Source organism: Pterocles gutturalis, unplaced genomic scaffold (genome assembly GCF_000699245.1).
Source record: "Pterocles gutturalis isolate BGI_N339 unplaced genomic scaffold, ASM69924v1 scaffold1023, whole genome shotgun sequence".
Classification (NCBI taxonomy): domain Eukaryota; kingdom Metazoa; phylum Chordata; class Aves; order Pterocliformes; family Pteroclidae; genus Pterocles; species Pterocles gutturalis.
The window spans coordinates 30,244-50,372 of record NW_010120092.1 but is presented as its reverse complement, the minus strand read 5'-3'; the positions used below and the strand labels follow the sequence as shown (position 1 = coordinate 50,372).

Genomic DNA, 20,129 nt, shown 5'->3' with positions numbered 1-20,129 from the left:
CAGGAAGTGCACAGTTTAAATAGAAAGAAGAAAGAGAAGAAGTAAGGGAGAGAGAAGAAATAAAGAGTGGGGAGAAAGAGCCTGTAACATCTTGGATCATTCGGATATTAATTCCTGTTAATAACTCACATAAGACTTAGTGGTTTTCCGCTTGCCCCTTGCTTAAAGCCAGTAGTATTCTAGTCCAGATCTGCCTGACTTATATCTGGAAAGTAAAATTTTCTCATTGGGAAGGACATTCATAGTGCTGGGGTTGGTCACAACAATGATCTCATAATTTACTTATCTGATCAGACAGGCATGCTTTATTCTCCAAGTAGACTGGCTATCTGGGAGAAATTAGCCTGTGAGCAGGTGGGCTGCTTTGCCAAGTCATCTTTCTATAGTAAAGTGTATGCTGATCATGACATTGAAATACTGTGTAATTAACAACGTGGAGGCCCTAAGCAATTTGTCATCAGTGCAGAACTCATTTTAGGAGTTAGATATAGAAAGATGTATCCAGTAATCACTGATTTTATTGCATCTGATTTAACAAATTATGGGTTATGATCTGTTGCTCTTTAATTGACTGAAAAACCCAACATCAACTGTGAAGATGCGTTTCAACACATAGTAACACTAATTAAATCATTAACTGTCTTGAAAAGCAGATTCCCATATGTTCAAAAGTAAAAGGAAATGTAATAGTAAAATTAGTTATTGTCACTATTTTAAAGATGATGGTAGAGGTAAACTTGAAAAGTATATTCTCTAGAAATTTTCAATATTTCAGAAATAAATGTCCCTTCCAAACAATACAGAAAGAGAAGAAAAGGGGGAAAATAATTTCAAATAGTTTTAGTTCTATTCTGTTGTATTATACTTAATTTGAAATGTTAGGGCATGAATGTAATCAAGAAACTTTGCAACCTGAAAGATGGAGTGTAAAAGCAGCAGGCTTTCTGGATGGGAGAAGACATGGCATTGTAAGCTCGTTTTTCCTTTATGTTGCAGTTAGTGTTAATTGAGTGCTTGTCCCTGCAGTCCTTTACTCTCTTTCCATTTTTTAAAATACAGGGATGTAGCAATAGACACCGTGAAGACAGGAATGGGAGGAAAAGCTGGAAATAAAGGGGCAGTGAGCATTCGTTTTCAGTTCTATAGTACCAGTTTCTGCTTCATATGCAGTCACTTAACTGCTGGCCAGACTCAGGTGAAAGAGAGGAACGAAGACTATAAAGAAATCACACAGAAACTCAGCTTCCCAATGGTAAGTGCAGGTGTTTGAGTGCTAAAAACATCAGAGATAAAGGCTGTATCTTTACATTATGAAAGCTGGTCTCAGGCTGTCTTTGATGACAGGTCATCAAAGAAGTCATCTCAGGTCCATGGAGAATGGGCATAAAAGAAAATGGTAAAGAAAACATTAAAAAAAATAAGCATGTTTCACAGGAGACCAGTACCTCCCGGTGCAGAACTTGCTTTACAAAAGTTCTGTGCCTTTCAAAAAATACAGTTGCTGCCGTGCTTGGAAAGTCCTCACCTTTGAACGGTTTTCAAGTTGATCTTTCAGAACAGAGCAACTTAACTGACCAATCTGTAGGGCCTCATGGATAAGATCTAGGTGACTGGTGTTAGAGCTGGAGAGTATAGTATTTACAGCTCTTTCTGGCAGTAATATGGGTTCCTAAAAGACCATCTGTGCCCCTCAGTACATCAGAGCTTGAGCTGCTCCTGCTTGGGAATGATATATCAGTTCCTGGTCACTGATATGGTACTTGCTGTTCCCTTCATTTTTTCCCATTAATTTGTCACTGTCAAGGAACTGCTGGCTTTTCTCAGAGTGTGGCAAGTAGGCACTACTGATCTGTATGAATAATTTTTCCCCTAAATGGTGTCAAATCAATCACCCTAGTGTTTTATTTCACACTTGCCTCCTCAGGCCAGCAGATAACCCGTGGGATGTGGTAGCAGTCCTTCTTTGCTTTTCATAATGTTGGTTGCTTTAATTTCTGCAATGCTTTCTTTCTCAGACCTCTCTGGAGAGATCTTAAACCAGGGAGCGAATGGGCCAGTTTGAGTATCCTGGTTAGTCAGCAAAAAAATGGTATTAAGGTTGCAAATCATAAAATTTTAACTCCCTGTTGTTTGCAAGGTTTAGAGGCTTGGCGCATGCAGCATATCAATTAGTTGTTTTATGTATGAACTAATGCTGACAGTCTGAACGTCCTGCATAGAATATCTCTGTTCCAAATAGCCATAAAGTTGTGCTTATGGTAGTTTTTCCTTCTAATACCTTGTTAACTATTTTATGTCCTCTACATTTACAAGAGCTAAAGGTACCTTGTGTGTATAATGCATATAAAGAGTGCCCTCTAGTGCTGTGACAGCCAGAGCTCTGGAACATTTCCTTTACAAATCTCTGGGTTTTAGAGGTTTATTGCTTCACTGAGGTGGGGGGGGGGAGTCTACTTAGAGGATAGGATGTTAAACTTAGAATTGGAGTGAATTTTCATTCCCATTTTGTTTCAGTACGTTTACAAAACTATGATGTGCATATAAGATCAAATATGGAGCTTGTTCTTACTCAGGACTTGTTTTGCTGAATATGTACTTTTTGAGTTATATTTAGAATATGTAAATATATGTGTGTGAAATGTGTTAGGGAAACAAACATATATTTTTAATATTCATGATAGCCAAATTGTGAACATAAAGCTGTGGTCCCAGCTTCAACATACCTTCAGGAAACAGCCACTCTTGTTTACAAAATTCAGTGGGATGCAAAAGCTAGTGAAGGAATCATTCACTTTTAGCACAAGATGGATTTTAACAAATAGAATGTGCCAAGTAGGTCAGGTATTTAGTAATTCAGAGACTGAGTTGTATATTTCAGTCTATTTAAAATATGTTTTTATGAATCAGATTTAACATTAACATGGTATTCTATACCTCTGAACTAGGGGCGGAGCGTGTTCTCACATGACTATGTGTTCTGGTGTGGTGATTTTAACTATCGCATTGATCTAACATACGAGGAAGTCTTTTATTTTCTCAAACGTCAAGATTGGAAGACACTTTTGGAATTTGATCAACTACAGCAACAAAAATCCAGTGGAAAAGTAAGGCAATGCGTCTCCTTTTCTTGAATACCTGCATGTTGGCTTGGTCTAATTCCTTGAGAGTGAAAAAGTTGCATTTTCAGACCCTTGCTTGTAGTAGATGAGTGTGGTAATTTGTTTAAAAATCAGAATGTTGTTTGTTTGCAAGGAAGTTGATATATCACAATGGCACCTACCTCATCTGTAACTTAGTCAGAGATGATATTTCTTTTCATAGATTTTTAAAGACTTCCATGAAGGGACTATTAATTTTGGACCAACATATAAATATGACGTTGGCTCAGAGGCTTATGATACAAGTGATAAGTGCAGAACCCCAGCTTGGACTGACAGAGTGCTTTGGTGGAGAAAGAAACTGCCTTTTGAAAAAACAGGTGTGTAGTATCTTTCCTCCTTCTTTATCTGAAAGTTGTTTTAGGTTTCATCCAGAACCCACATAAGGGGATTTAATATAGTGAATGGTGAGGAGGGCAGTGAGTGAGCTCTGGGCTGAGAGCTGTCTTTAGGTGTGTCCCATAGGCTTAGTCAAATTGCAGTGGCTTTACTCAAGCAGATATTATTTCGGCTTCACTGGAATAACTTGCAGAGATAGAGAGCCCTTTCTTCTTGAGTGTGTGAACAAAGGCTTTGTGCTACAGATTGAAAAGGTGTTGGGAGCACACTGAGGAGCTGAAAGCAATCCAGCTGTAGCAATCTAAAAATTATTCTATTGCTTTTCAACAGAATCATTAGTCCACATAAAGTTCTCATGTTATAATGGATAGATTGTTGTAAGAATTTTCCTCAGTAGATGTGTAAGCACTTTTTTTGTAATTTCTTCTGCCTTGGTAATTCTTAGGAATATTTCTGCTAGTTTCTGGAATTGGGAGAGATTTCATTAATTGGTGCTTATAAAGTATTTTGAGATCACGAGTGGCCGGCACAACAGAAGGGCTGTTTTCACTTGTTATTCAAAAGTTACAATAACAAAATGAGAAGTATTTCTTTTTGTATCCAGGGACAATTTTCATAACCATTCTCTCAGTCTGCGGGTACATTTACCTCCCAATGTATATAAAATCTGAACAAATTCATGTTGAAAGCGTAATTGCTGGAGAAGTAATTTAGTTTGTGCCTGTGGTCGTGATTTTTCATGTGCCTGGGAACTATTGCTTGGAATCCAAGTCATACCATGATTACACTAAGTGTAAAAACTACAAAGCAAAACTAGGGTAATCAGAGAGTACGTCTCAATGTGATATAGAGTTATTCACTCTTAAATAAGAAATGAAAAGTAAAGTAAAATGAGGAGCTTAAACCATTGATAGAGATGTAATCTGGGAAAGAAAAACTGTGAGAGACATAATAAGGAAGTTAAAAGAGCCCCCTTGTCCTGGCTGGTTTCATTTTAGGAGAAGGAAAACCCTTCAGCATTTTCAATGCATATTCCTTATTTTGCATGGCAAAAGTCCTCCTAGGAGGACTTTAGTTGATGGAGTTCACACAGAACGTGGGACCTATCTAGCTAGTCTGCAAGAGCTGAGGCAGGTACATTTCTTTAGAGCTTGTAGGGCTCCCACAGCTAGCTCATGTAGGTATATAACTGACCCCTTGTCCACTTGCCCATGTTCCAAGCCCTTTAAAGCTTTTCTAATTAGTTGCTGCCAGAGTTTCTCTCCTTTACTGCTGGTGTCGAGGCTCTTCTGCCTCCCAGCTCTAATTCTTTTGCCTGGCTTCTTTTTTGCTGCTCTACGGTAGAGGACTGTTTGCCTTCTGAGAAGAAAGTGTAGCCCCAGTGTGAGTGATTAGGCAGAAATGCTATATTCCATATTAACTTTTTTTCATCTCCACAGAAAAGAAATAGAGTTATCCATTAGCCCAAACAGTGGCCTAAAAACTTTGCTGTTATTGACAGCAATATAATACCTCACTCTAGCATAATGTTGGGAGTACTTTCTGTCACCTTAATGCATTGCAATGGAAGTATTTGGAGGTTGGATATGCATGGGTTTGCTTTCTCCTCTTGTGTATTGTTTCTCCACACTTTATGTATTATTCAGATTTGCAGTGTATTTTGCAAGTATGATGTCTGTCTCTATGCTCAATAATGGGACAGGAGGAAAAATACTACTGTGACTTTCTGTCAACCCAGATTGTCCAGCTAATTGACTGGGTGACATTCAGGTTAACCATTTTGCACGTGTGTTTTTCTAGTGATCAGCTGTCTCTGTTGCACTCCTTGTCCTTTCTGTATTTGTTTTCCTAGTCTCTACTTGTAAGTCCTTTAGGACACAAGCTCTTCTTTGAATAGCATATACAAGAACAAAAAAACCCCACCTCCCCCTACTAGGGTCTGTGAAGTGTATCCTAATAAATAGCTTTTAACTGTTAGTAAAACAAGATTTGAGTGAGTTTTAAATCATGTTTTGTGCTGCATAGCTGGAGAGATCAATCTTCTAGACAGTGATCTGAATGCTGAAACTAAAGTCAGGCACACCTGGACCCCTGGAGCCTTGATGTACTATGGCAGAGCGGAGCTGCAAGCATCTGACCACAGGTAAAGTCCTAAGCAAATAATCAGAGAAAGGGCCGCTAAGTTAGAATGTGTCATACTGAATTGTAACAGGAATTAAAGTCTTATTCTGTGTTCAGTATCCATTTCATGGGTTTTTTTCCCCTCATGGTGGGTTTTATACCAGGGTGGAAAGTATCTATGGTCTGTATTGATTTCTGCTGCACTGTGATCTCAGGAAGGGTTGGGTGAGTTGCAGCAACAAACAGAGAAAACTGAGGGCTTTCTATTGCTTGGTTTTGGAAAGCTCTGATACCAAAACAAGTTGTTCTGATGGACTTCCATTCACCTTGCTGAGGGAGAGGAGGAATTTGGGACTGTGTGGCCTGAAGAGGTGTGAGCCATGTACATAGGGCCAAGTGTGACCTCTCCAGAGTAGTGAAGTATTGGGCTTCTGGGCTTCCCTTAGAAATGGAGATGGGAGAAGGAGCTAAAAACAAAGACCAGTGCCTCTGACTGGTCCATATCATTAACTTCTCTTTAGGGATATGAATGACTTATCTTTGTTAAACTTGTTCACCGCTTCACTTATCTGAAACAAATTCTGTAATAAATATGCCCAGAAAGCTCCCTTGCATTCAGGATAATCTTTGCCTCACCCCTTGCATGCCTTCTAGAAGTGCTATAGTGTTGTTCCTCATAGCAGTGCTCAGTGACCCACAGAAGCTGGCTCTGTGCTTCTCGTGGTGCTTTTGCATGTGAGAACTGTTCTGTATTTCTCCAGCAATGGAAAAACATGCCTCTTGCAATCAGTTTCTCTGTGTCAAGGCTTTGACATTTCTGTGTTCCACAAAGCGCGGTGGAACTGCTGCACTCATTATATAGGACCCTGAGGATGCAATCTGTGAAACATGGCTGTTGTACATTGGTTTTCTATTTCAGCAAACTTGACTGCAAAAAAACACTTTTTAATTACAGTCAGCAGGTTTGCTTTCCCAAGGTTTGTGCTGGAAAAAGGGCTTAGCTATATCTTTGTGACATATGGAAATGCATTATGATTCACAGCGCTTATAGAAATAGTTAAAAGTTTTTTTTTTTTCCCCTTTACTATTCCTTTCTAGCTCTGCTCTTGTTGCTTTCGTATGTTCTGGTAATGTGTTCCAAAGCCTGCTCTACTGGAAGCAGGAGACAGCAATTTTGATACAGAAGAGCAGCCATCTCAGGATGTGGATTGCATCCACTGAGATGAGACAAGCTTTACTCTTTCATGCGGCTTTCTCAATTTTATTTAGATCTAACACACAGAGGTAATTTGTAAGAAATGGCTGAAAAAGCAATTTTGCAGTGTTGGCTGCTTACAATGTGATGGATTGACATATGTTTGCTGCATAACCACATTATACGCTTAGAGTACCTTGTTCTTAGTTTTTGTAAGAAGACATCTTTATGTGGCCTTGTCTAACAGAAAATAATATATTGCCTTCCTGATCTGTAGATGTTTTGGGAGACAGCTGATACTGAGTGAAGTATCCTGGTATCTTTAGACTGCAGGTTTGCCAGAAGTGATACACACAATTGTTATTTGAATTCCTTTATGGTGTGTCCTCACTGTTACATTCAGCTAATGTGGGGGTGGTAAATATAAATATATATGTAAATAAACAGTGCTCAAGGCATGGTCTTCCACTGCAGGGGAAATGAAACAATCTACTAGCTGCATTACCAGCCACAGTGATTTTTTGCAGTAAGTCTTTAAGCAATATGTTCCGCTTCTCTTTCTGTGTACAACATACATAATAATCACTTCCTTCTAAGGTATAGCAGGCTTAATTAAATATTTGCAATGAGATTTGACATCGTGGAGTTAAAAGTGATCACAGTTGTATAGAGTTTAAACAGTACACTGTTTATCCCTCACACAACTAAGTACTTACTTGTCCTACTGCTTGACATTGATTTTAATTTTATATATGGGTGAGGTTTATCTTAATTTTAAATACGAATTTCTCCTTTGTTTCACGTAGGCCAGTGTTAGCGATTGTAGAAGTGGAAGTTCAGGAAGTTAATCAAGCTGCCCGTGAGAGTGTTTTCCAGGAAGTGTCATCTTTCCAGGGACCACTGGATGCCACAGTAGTGGTAAATCTGCTGTCACCAACACCTGAAGAGAAAAATGAATTTCCTGAGGATGTACGTACAGAGCTTATGCAAATGTTTGAGGATTATGGCACTATTGTTCTGGTCAGGTAAGTTTGGGATCTGAAATGGCATGTTATCTATAGAAATTCCCGTTTTGTCCTGACAGAATTAACTTTGTATTAGAAAGTAGCATGTTGAATTCCTTTCCTGCATGTTGAATTCTTCGCTAGAAATTGAATACAAGTGTTTTGAATATCTTCACCTCTCATTTTTGGGAACATCAGATGTCCTGTGAGGTGAGGGATATGCAGAACCATGGAAGTTGGTACAGAGGGAGTGTGGATATCAGAATAGGTATCCTGTCAACATCTGCTGAGATGTTTGTACTGCTGCTTCAGGAGCAACCTAGTAAAGGGCAGGGTGCTGGACTCACACAAGGGAGGATGGGGGAGAGGAGGAACCCAACTGGGATTCATAGATCACTTGCTCCTCCCCAAAACCTAGACCTCTGAGGAAAATACAACTAAAACCAAGTATGTAGCTGTACAAAACTATCATGTTTGCCTTTAAGGCTTTTCATTCAGTGGTGGAGTAAAATGCGCTGTTTTCTGTCCTCTGCCTTTTTTTACTAGGATCAGTGGAGGTCAAATGCTGGTGACATTTGCAGACAGCAAGTCAGCTCTTCGTGTTATGGATATAGATGGTGTCAAAGTAAGACTCTCTCAAACCTATAATAATTTCATAACAAATTTCTCAAAAGTGGTTGCCTAGAATGAGATAGTTGAGTTTCTAGCTAAATCAAGTAGCATTATTTTAAAGAAACTTAGTGCTCACAAAGTCCGTAGCTTTCACAGCTCCTGAGGAAATGCAGTATTTCCATTTCAGGAGGGCAGGAGGTAACTTTTCTTGGAGCTCCTAAGCAGTGCTTAGTATGTGGCCTCTGATACCTCTGCAGAATATATGGACTTGGTCACTGTTCTGTCACTTCTCCTTAGATTATGTGTGACTTTATACTGTTACCAAGGCAGCCTCACGATTGTGGTTTGGAGATTTTTTTGTTTCTCTTAAGTCTATTAAATAAACTCCTTCTGCCAAGCTGGAACAACATGATTCATTGGCCTCCGTGGCAAACTCGGCATAGGCAGTAGGAGTTCATCGCCCCTTCCTCTGCTTTTCCTTCCCATGCACATACTCTACAATTCATCAGCCCCCTCATTTATGCTGACAAAACTGTTTGTGGGGCTGCACTATAAACTTAACACTGAAGTAATGGATTTAACCCTCATTCTTCTTTAATCTTTGGAGTTTTATCTATTAATTTGGCTCATTTAATTGATGTAATTTATAGCACAGACCCAAATGCAGTTGTATGTGCACAGTGTGTAAAGGTGCTGGGAACCTGATTCAGGAACTTTCCAAAGTAATTTTGCTGCTGAAGCTGCTGCCTTGGATATGTCTCACCCCAAATGTCATGGAGCAACACATATAAGCAGCTGTGGTCTTAATCTGTTTAATAATATAATTTCCATATACTTCAACCATCATATTTGGGCTTTTGTGAGCAGAGAGTCTCCTTACAGATGGCATCAGGTAGCAAATTCTTGTGTGTTTTAAAGCTACTGACTCAAAAGTGGAACCCTCCCACACCATTATTACTATCACAGTATCATTTTGATGATATTTGATGTTTCACTTATTTCTCAAGTATTTCGCAAATGCTGCAGCAGTGCTTTTGAGCTGTGAAGCTAATTTTCTTTCAAGAATATTGTTACAGTCTGAAAACTTGGTTATGGGCATAAGAAGAGTGGTTCCTTTTCATTTAGCTTCTGAAATGAAGCAGTTTCTGAAGCAGTTACACAATAGACTGGCAGCACTTGCTTATTATGTTCAGGTGTTCTTATTTTGTGAAGTTGATTTGCAAAGGGGAAATGATTCTTTCTTTGCATTAGGTCAGAGGCAGAACAGTGAAGATCTGGCCCAAGACCAAGGATTGGTTAAAGGGCCTTCAGGAGGAAATTGCTCGAAAGCGGGACAGCATTGCCCCCATGTCCCCCACTGCAAACTCCTGTCTTCTGGAAGAAAATTTTGACTTCTCAAGTTTGGACTATGACTCAGAAGGTGAGAAGCAGGTTTCTAAGCTAAGTTGTGAGAAATGGCTTCACTGACTTTGGTTGCACAGAGAAGGTACAGTATGTGTGTCAGTGGTATCTTAATTTGTAATGAAGCCCCACTTCTTAAAAAGAGGATTGTAACTAAAGCCATTGTGCTTGTAGAGAGAACTGTTACTTAGATCATCCTACCAATTTAGAGTTATAACACATAGCAAATCCAATGTATGGTACAGTTGTCTGTATAGAAACAAACTTTAATGAAACATATGGATTACACAAGAAGCTTGCCCAACCCATATATTAAATTCATTTATTAGTAAAGGAGAGAGAGAGAGTATGCATTTGCTTTCTAAGTCTTTGTTATCTCATATTTTAATTCAGGTGATATAGTGGAGGATGAAGATGATTATTTAGATGATGCTTTATGTCAACACCTAGTAGCAGACACAGCAGAAGATATGCCTGAGGGCTGTGGACATTTCGCATCCATTGGTCATTCAAACAGATTGGGACAAAACCCACGGCTGTACAAAGGTAAATTGTCTACATTCCTTAAAGTAAGACCTGAAGGTTTGTTGTTGTTCTTTTGTCTCTATTTCCATGTTCAGTTATATTTTCATTGTAGGTCCTCTAAAGATAAGGATTGTCTTTTTTGTACGTGTTTATACAGTGCTCAACCCCCCTTGAGTTAGTGACTGTAACTGAGGCACTCAGGCACAAAAGCAATACAAATAATAAAGCTTAGATCCTCCTCCTCTCTAGCCCAGGGCAAGGCAAGAGTGCTGAGAAATGCAGGTTTCCTTTTAGAGTCAGGAGAAATCAAGTCTTTTTATCCATTTGGTGTTGTTCAGCGCTAAACCATGCAACAAAAAATTGTCCATTGTTTCTTATTGGTGAGGACCAGAGCAAAATCAAACCAAAGGAATCCTGTTGATTCAGTGATGGGCTTGGCCCTGTCTTTTGAGCAATAGCTGTGGCAGTCCAGGAGGGTCCTGTGTTCAAATGACTTATTTCAAAGAAGCCTAGTTTCTCCTTTGTTCCATTTTATTTATTTGTGAAGAAGTTGAGGTTCACACAACAGGTATATTCATTCTTCTGGTGCTTCATAAATATGTTACCTCTTTTCCTGGTCAGCTGGCTTGTTTGCACATTATTGTGAAATGACTTGGTAAAGAGAAGATAAAGCTGTGAAGAGAATACTGATAAAAACTGCAGCAAGAACTAGCCAAGCCAGTGGTGGTCTTACACAGGGATGTGATCAGGACATGCTGCGGTGACCAAGCATTGACAAGCTGGGTCATGTATTAAACACTTCATCGTGACAGCAAGTGATTCAGTAGCTGGCTTTCTGCACTCTCTCAGAAGTGCTTGTCTTCTGACATAAAAATGAAAACTTTAAGATCTTCAAAGGTTGAGTCAGAAGTAGAGTTAAAAAACATTAGATGAAATTCCTGTGTTTACACAGACAGATTTTCCAAACAGAGTGATATACAGCTTTCTTGCCCACCTTGGGTCATATGCTGGGTGTATTGGGGCCAGACCCAGAAACCTACCCCTGAGCCAGGGAGTCATCTGTCATTATTAAATACTGTGAAGACAATCACTTTGTATTATAGGAGGCCTCACCCTCCAGACACCTCTGGCCTACTGTGTCATGATTCATTAAGCTACAGAGAATTGCAGTGGTTCTTTTCACCCACACTAACTCTTCCCCACAAAAAATATCACAAAGTGAATGGAGATTATGCAGTGTAGTTTGAAGGAGGTCAAGGTGGGGTTATGATCTTGCGCAACTCAAAATACGATATATTCAATCCATCTTGAAAATCTCTGCAATTTCAGATGCCTCCATAAGCTTCCAATTCTGCCTGAGTAACTCCTAATTGAAAGTATGATGATCGTATAGCTTGTGTTAGACAAAGATGGAAACCAGTGATGGGCAGAGCAGTGTGTGTGTGTGTTTCTGAGGTCAGAGAAGGGCATAGCCTCATGAAACTGATGTTCCCGGGGGCCATTGCCTATAAACCAGCAGCCTTTCAGGGGAAGGGATAGAGTGGTGGTGGCAGCTGGTTTTTGTGATGTATTCAGTGTCACTGCCAGAATTTCAAGCTGTGCTTTTGGGTAACTGCATGACTCCTTGGATTCTGCCAATGAGCCCATATCTGCAGCTTAGAAGTAATGCAAATGCAGAGAGAAGGGGGTGGGCAGGTTGGGCAGATCACAGGCTGTCTCTCTGTGGCTGCCATCCACTACTGAGTGGGAGTAGGAAACTGTGAGGCAGCTCAGTATTCCCTGCAGAGCACAGCTTTCTGAAAAATAGGAACTTGTATAAAAATGCCTGAAGTATGAGAGGCTGCTGCTACCACAATTCCTTCCCTGTCCTCTCCAAACCACAGGGACAAAACTAAACCCAGTGGAGTTTGGAGCCCTGAAGAACAGAGCTGCATGGCTTGGCAGCCATGGCGGAGTGAGAGAACTGAAGTGAAAGCCCTCACGGTATAGCAGACTGGGAGACTAAAGCAATCGCTGCTTCTCACCTCTCCAGCTGTCTGAGAGGCTTAGACTGGATGAAGGACTGTGTAATAGCCTAGTCATGTAAGGTGCAGCCAAGGGACAGCAAATTGAGGCAGGTATACCTGTTTAGAGATGTTGCTGGAAAGTGATGAGTGAGCCATTCAGACAGATTTTTTTCTGGCATAAAACCAGTTCTCCTGAGCAAGGAAAGTTGTCTAATCCTCAGAGGGAATTCCTGTGTCCAGGAAGGAAGAGCAAGGGATTGACTATGACTAGCCTTCTTGTGGCTGCCATGACACAGTTTGAATGAGAGCAGCTTGCCGCCAAGTCTGGCTGTGGAAAGCTCAGAATCTGACAAGTTGACTAGTAACCCTGAAATCTGATGCAGGCAGTCTTTGTGTCAGCACAAACAGTTAATAAATGCTGGAAAAGAGAGAGAAAGTGTTTGACAAAAGGGTAGATGTTTCCTGCAGTGGGAGCAGGGAGACATTTGGGGAGAGCAAAACAACATGAAAGGAGCCATGTCATGTTGCTGAGAGCTCTGGTTGAGGCTTGCCATTCATAATTGCCTTTCTCCTGACCACCCAGATTTGGTGCATCTCACCTGGCGGATATCTAATACAGGTCCTTTCTAAAATTTCCCTAGATGATACAGACCTGGCCGATTTGAAGCAAGAGCTGGAGGCAAGTGGGGAATCCTGCCGACGGACTCCAAGCAGGTCTCTGTCCATTCCTACCAGGCCTCGGCCACTTCAGCCACCACAGAGGCCTCCCCCTCCTGGTGAGTTTAACTTTTTTGAATGTTGTGTTGGCCTAGCTGAGCAGTTTTGCCTGCAGTTTCTGGGTGACAAAGAAATACCTTATTCTGAAATGTCAGGCTGTTGAGGTATTTGTACTTGCTTCCCAGTCTCTTTCAGCCTGACTATGGCTGCAGTTAGCAACAGGAGAAGTTTATCTTTAAGACAACAGATACTCCACGAAGAAATGCCCTGTCCTTTAGTGAGGCTGGAATAGTCTGTATGTTGTATACTAACTCATCACTGAGGTTAGTGAGTTGACCAGCCACTCTGTGGCAATAAAAATAAATATCAGTATTTATGCCTGCTGACTTCCAAAGTAACTGAGTGTTTTCTTACAGTTTGTTTCTGATTTAATTGTAATCCTCCTTTTAAAAAGCTGTGACAAAATTCTTGTCCTGAACAGTTTTTGTTCTTTCCTGTTTTGCAAGAAATTCTTGCTTGCTTTTGTGTTTATGAAAGCAATGCAAAGGGGCTTATGATTTCCAGTGAGGCACAAAGAGGAAGTGATGTTCTTTACCTGAGCTCTACCCACCTGAGACACCATCAGTGCTATGCTGCTCCTGGTTTTATGGCTACTTCTGGATGAATGCTGATTGTTAGATCAGCATAATCATCTTTGCTTTCTATATGACAGAAGCTATACATCACTTTTTTTGTGCAGTACAAAAATCTCTCTTCTGTATGTATTTTCCAGACTTAAAGGTTCTGTCAGGCTCACTGCTGGAAGATGAGTTCTTCAGGCTTATTCCCATTCATTTCTGAGTCTGTTGCACAGAAGTGACAAGACTGGTATCTGTGTTTCTCTGCCTGCAATGCAATGTTAGTGCTCAGCTGAGGTTATTGAATTGATTAAATGAAAGCAAGACTCACAGGAAACTGCTTCCTGAAACAGTTGAAGTTTTCAGCATTTCATTCTGTGTTGAGATTTTTTTCACCTTAGATTAGATCAGTAACAGTTCAGCCCCTCACTCCTCATAGACCAAAGTGCCTTGCTCTTGGCACTCAGGCAGAGGGACTCGGGGTCCCTGGTGTCCTCCAGGAAGGTCTTGCCTAATATGTCTGTCCCTGGAGGAGCAGGGAAGGTGACAGCATATCTTTTATTATCACAAACAATTTCAAAGTACATTGGTTTTGCTTCATTGCAGATAAAATATCGTACCAGCTCTTGAATGTAAAAAGCCATTTTTATTCTTCTTTCAGCCGCAACATCAGGCAAAAAGTCCCCCTCAGATGGTTCCCTCTCTCCTGGAAGCCACTCCACCAGCTCCATCCTGGCAACAGCAAAGCTGCTACCTGGAGCCCCTCAGGAGCCAGTGAGTCCTGCCGCTCAGCATGGCCACTTAGCATTGTCCTGATCTCCCCCATCTACATGGACACTGTAGACACCGAGCACCATGTACATGATGTACCTGTCATACAAGGAAGGAAGTCCATCGCGTACCTGAGGAGTCCTCTCTTCTGCCTGAGATTGCAGGACCTACTAGACATCAGAAAAAAATGTTATTAAATTGACAGGAATTAGAAAGGCCGAAGAGGGAGAGGGAGAATGGTGTGAGACCAGGGCACTGTTGGTTTATTCCACATGCTGCTTTCTGACAGATACTGATTTGAATTTTCAACACCATGATAATGTGCTTTCTTTTCTCACATTGTTTTTTGTTGGGCCATGCTAGTGCCCAGTACAGAGGAAAAGTCTTGACCATTTCCAACAAGGCTGCTAGCCCTCTGAGGAGACCAAGACTGGAATGTGGGAACACCTCCCCACTCCTGTCTTGTTGGATGAGAAGCCTAATGTATTGAACAAGGGATGGCTAAGGGTCTAGCTGTGGCAGTAAGCCATTGGCCTGTCAGCTGATAACAAAGATGTATTATATGTATTTTGTACCAAAAGACTTCCCCCCATTTCTGTAGTATTTATGGATCGCTGAGTAGCCACTGGCAAAACCAGAACTTCACAGATGTGTGAGCTTAGCTGTAAGATTACAAGTGTACAAGAAAAAAGTTCTCTCAAGATTACTCATTCTTGTATTTTTTTTTTTAAAGCCTAAAGTCCGGACTGGCATAAGTAAACCTTACAACGTCAAGCAGATCAAAACTACCACAGCTGAGGAAGCAGAAGAAGCTATCAGATGTCTTATGGAAGCTAAAGGAGGTGAGAACAGCTTTCTAACTGACTTCTAAAAATCTTTATTTAAAGAAACCCGTAGGTGTATTCATCCTTCCTGTCATAGCCCAGATGCACACACTTCTTTTCAGAAGCTCACCTGAACGCTGACATATACATTCTTGCAAGATGGTACTTGGTGTTCTCTGTCGGTTTTGATAACATTAACCTTCTTTTTTCAAGATGACTCAAGTTGTATATTTTGTTGTGGAACCTGTTACTAGGAGCACCTTGGGTTATTTATGTCCTGATTCAGTCTGAAAAATTAAAAGATAAAGGTGGGATCTTACTAAACTGATGGTGCCTATGGTTAGCTCAGAGTTGCATAAAGGATATTTGCTGCTCTATTTAGTGAATGCTCAATATTCCAAGCAGAACTAGAGAGCAAATACAGCTGTGGGAGAAATAACCTGGATTCTGTTCACATTTGGGCAGCAAGGGTAGTTGTAACCTAGATAGAAGCTCGCACCGCTTTAGCTTGAATAGCTAAGCTAGAAGGCTCCTCTGTGTTTAGGCTCTCTGTCTAAGCCCTGGAGAAGAGACCTTCTTGCAAGGGCAAGTTAGAGCAGGAAACTATCTTAGGTATTGCAACTTAGGCAGTGTGAATATACCCTCCAGGCCTGCAAGTAGTCTTTCTGATGATGCTGTATGAATGAGAAAGAATGCAGCATGACTCCGAGATAGCCACTTGAGTTGGCAAGGCTCTTGGTTTAGGAGAAGAACATCCCTTTTCATTTGTAAGTATAGCAAATGCAGTCTGGCATAATCCAATTTAATTAGAAATATTATAAAGACATCTTGATGTTTGTTCCTCAGAGAATGCTGTAGATTTGGTTTTGAAATCAGATTTACTCTCCATTGATTTTTGAAATTCACATAAAGCATGTCACTCAGTGTGGGTAAGGAAATTAGTCTGGTCAGCATCACTTTCAGTCCCTTGTGCTGTACCACCAGTTGGCATTTGCAGTTTTTCCCAAAGTACCCTACAAGATGTGCTCGGTATCATTATCTTGATTTTCCAGATAAGGAAACCAGGGCAAAAGGAGACTCAGGATGTAAGTCCAGTACTCTTGAACTCCCTTGACAGTGTTTTATCCACTTGGCCAAATGGTGGCACAGCACTGCTGGTTTGGCATGAAATTATTTCAGACATGGGAGTTTTTCCCTAACTGTCTCTTACAAATGTGACAGGATTACAAAGGTCTGTGTTTATTTCTAAAACTTACCTTCCTTCCCCCAGCATATTCCCTTTAGGCATGCGCATTTTGGGTAACCTGATTGTGAAAGATCTTGAAGCTACATTCTGATCAAGCCAAGACACTTAATTGTTTTTGCTTTTCAGGACTGCAGGAAGATGCAGTAAAGCCTGCTCCAACTAGAAACCAAATGTTCAAAACCGAGCCTCTTCCTAGCATCACAAAGTCAGCATCGTTTCCAGGATCGCAGGTAGCACCAGTGCTTGTACCCCATCGCCCACCACCCAAAGTTCCAACTAAGAAGCAGCCAGTACCTCTGCAAAGGACCGGAGTCAAGGTTGAAAATGTAAGATAGTTCCAGCAAAATTCATCCACCCTCTGTTACACAGTGTGAAGGATGGCAATAAACAATTTGTGTTAAGTCCTGTCCTTTAAAGTTCTCAGCCAGCTGGCACTAAAATGATTTTGTGTGTTGTGGTCATCAAGGCAAAAAAATGTACTAGGAGATCAGAAAGGAAAAAGAGCCTTGAGCTCCTTACTCAGCCATATTCGGCTTTGCTATATGTTAGTTCTTTCAGAGATTTTGTTACTTCTGGTTTGCCTAAACCTTGCTAGAATTTAAGACTCATCCCTTCCTTCTTTATCACAGTGTTTACTTTTGACCACAGCAGTGGTCTGCTCTGTATTGATTTGAGGCAGCTTCTTGATCAGTATGCTGTTCTGAGTCCTGTTCAGAAACATCTAACATTTCTCACACACCTTATAGTGGGATTCAGCCCTTCACTTTGGATTCTGGATTCTACCCAAGATTTCAGGTTCTTAAAAATATAAACCTGTAGGTGTTGGGGTTTAAATCTGTCTCTCTGTCAGGTCTACAATGGAGGTAATAGTTCTTCACCTCTAGAGCTGCTAAAATTAGTATTTAATGGTGAAAGCAATTTAAGTACAGGAGAGGGACAAATATTACTTTTTCTATTCTTCCTTTCACAGAACCTCTGCTAGGAGGCTCTGTGCTAAGTTGGTAGGACTCTTGCCTTTTGTAATGGCATTCACACCTTCTCTATCGTAGACTGTACAATCTCTACTTAACAGATTAAAAAAGAAAAAAAAACCCAAACAGATAACACAGGGTGTGCCCTTCCCTTAAACATTCAATAACAAGGAATGGTCTGTTTATTTTGTTTATGTTGTCGCCATTCCCAGGGCACTCCTGAAAGGTGCTGAGAGGGATGGCTATTTTGATGTTAGTTACATGAAATCTCCTGCAGGAATACATCTATTTCAGTTTGACTCTACTCACTCCTTCCTCCATCTGAGTGAATTCAGATGGGAGTTATGTACTGGAAAACCTCTGTCCAATCCACCTCTAATCGTTAAAAAAGCATGCAATCAAATGTAGGCAACTAACAACAGCATACAGACAGAAGTGGCAGGGGAGATGTCCATCAGGAAATATTGACTGGATATTTTGACTGCATTAAAAAGCCTGTATATTATCTTAGAATCATAGAATCATTAAGGTTGTAAAAGACCTCAAGGATCATCAAGTCCAACTGTCAGCCCGCACCACCTAACTCACTAAACCATGTCCCTAAGCACCACATCTACGTGTTTCTTGCACACCTCCAGGGATGGTGACTCCACCACTTCCCTGGGCAGCCTGTTCCAATGCCTGATCACTCTTTCAGTGAAGAAATTTTTTCTAATATCTAGCCTAAACCTCCCCTGGTGCAACTTGAGGACGTTTCCTCTTGTCCTATCACTTGTTACTTTAGAGAAGAGCCCAGCACCCACCTCACTACAACCTCCTTTTAGGTAGTTGTAGAGAGCGATAATGTATCTTCTGATACTATGGGAGAGTAATAAAGAATTAAAATGCTTTCATTCAGTCATACTGAGTGTGAGAAATCTGAAGCAGCCCTTGCCCTCTTGGACTGAACTGGGTTCTAGATATGTTTTTAAATGTTGAATATATGCTAGATTGTACCTTGAGAGCTTACTTTTAGCTTCAATTCCTAGCATCAATGAGACATGACAGAGCCATTAATGTATTTCTTGGGTTGGCTTAAGCTAATTGTCCTTCAACCTTATGTATCAGAACATACCCAAAAGCATGTGCTAATGTCCCCATTAATTTAGCCCTCCCTATACATTCTTGCTTAAATAATTTTAGACAGCAGAGAGATGTAACAAATAAGTAACTCTTCAGAACTGTGTTAATTTGGCCTGGAGCAAAATCCTGAGAGATGGTCAGAAGGAGATGTATTTTCATACAGGGAGCGAACAGGCTGTAGGGTCCTTGTCCTCAAATAGCACTCTGTAAAGGAACACGGGTCCAAGACACGATGTGTGAGAACAGAACGGAGCAGGTACAGTGTAAACCTGTGCTGTCAAGCCTTCTCTTTGTACTGCTTTTTTTTTTTCTTCCAGTACTGTCAGCTTTTCTCAGTAATGTCATCAGTCAGGCTTGCACTAGTAGTGACTCAGAGTTTAAGGTACCATTTTTGTTCTCAAATTTCTTGTTCCCTTTCCCCCTTAGGTCACGTCTACAGAAGAGCAATTTGACCAACAGTCTCCTTTTGGCCTGACAGAGCCCTGTCTAGAAGCCGGAGCTATTCTTAGTCCTACCAGGGTTACTCCAATCCCTAAACCTAGAACAGCACAACCTGGGAAGCCTCAGGAGAGCAGGGGGAGCAGTGAAAGGCAGCCCCTCTCAGCAAGCATGGCTGAGGCCATCACACTGCCTCCCCAGAACGCTTCCTTTGCCCCGAAGGTGCCACCACGAAGAAAGAAGTCTGCTCCTGCAGCTCTTCATCTGCAAGTTCTCCAGAGCAGTGACAACCCACTTTTTAGTGGGTTAATGTTCAACTCCAACAACAACAATCCTGGCTTCTGCCCCCAGACTCACGTCCTCGCGCACTCTGCTCTTGCAGCTCGTACATCCTCTGCCAGCCCAAAAGACAGCACAGCTGAGCAGTTGGCACCAAATGCTACAGAATTGATGGCTAACCTTCAGGGCCCTCCTCTACCAGAAGGCCAGCATCCACAGCTCTCAGATACCAGCTCCCTTGCAGAGAACATCAGTCTTTTGGCCCTGGACACAGATTCTTCCTGCCCTCTTTCCATACAGGCGCTATCAGCTACTTCTCCAGCACACACTCCAAAAAATGTAAAACATCCCAGCTTGAAAGATTTCAGTCACTGGGTTACATTTAGTGATGATGAAGACAGTGGTGTGCTGTCAGAAGGGTTTGACAAACTGCTTGTCTTAGAACAAAACAAAAATACCTTTAACACTAATACCAATTTAGAATTTTAAAATCTGTCCCCTTGATGTTTCTACAGAAATCATAATTATGATGCAAAATGAGAACAAATCTTTTGCACAAAGATTTTTATTTAAGGAAATAGATCCTCTGTCCATGCTACATTTCATTCTGATGTTTAAAGATAAAGATACTGCCCCTGGAGGGAAGTGTAGAGTATATAAAACCTAACACTATCTACAGCTTGTTCAACAAGCTCTTTAGTCTAAGTTATTCCTTTTTATTAATCCATCTTAAAATGTTTTATTTCATTTCAGGTACAAGTCATATGTAAGAACATGTAATGA

At 40.9% G+C, this 20,129-nt stretch overlaps 1 protein-coding gene across 1 annotated transcript in view; it reads left to right on the top strand.

Moving 5' to 3' along the window:
* The window catches only part of SYNJ2 (synaptojanin 2), a gene marked incomplete at its 5' end in the record, with an annotated part of 31,041 nt that extends 11,206 nt beyond the window's left edge, over window positions 1-19,835 (top strand). Inside the window, 13 exons of the mRNA XM_010076743.1 lie at window positions 1,060-1,252; window positions 2,946-3,104; window positions 3,322-3,478; window positions 5,523-5,640; window positions 7,620-7,838; window positions 8,364-8,442; window positions 9,681-9,849; window positions 10,224-10,376; window positions 13,003-13,137; window positions 14,357-14,469; window positions 15,200-15,308; window positions 16,663-16,862; window positions 19,056-19,835. Coding sequence (XP_010075045.1) covers window positions 1,060-1,252; window positions 2,946-3,104; window positions 3,322-3,478; window positions 5,523-5,640; window positions 7,620-7,838; window positions 8,364-8,442; window positions 9,681-9,849; window positions 10,224-10,376; window positions 13,003-13,137; window positions 14,357-14,469; window positions 15,200-15,308; window positions 16,663-16,862; window positions 19,056-19,835 — 2,584 coding nt within the window. The remainder of the gene's footprint in view (window positions 1-1,059; window positions 1,253-2,945; window positions 3,105-3,321; window positions 3,479-5,522; window positions 5,641-7,619; window positions 7,839-8,363; window positions 8,443-9,680; window positions 9,850-10,223; window positions 10,377-13,002; window positions 13,138-14,356; window positions 14,470-15,199; window positions 15,309-16,662; window positions 16,863-19,055) is intronic.
* Between the last annotated feature and the right edge of the window lie 294 nt (window positions 19,836-20,129).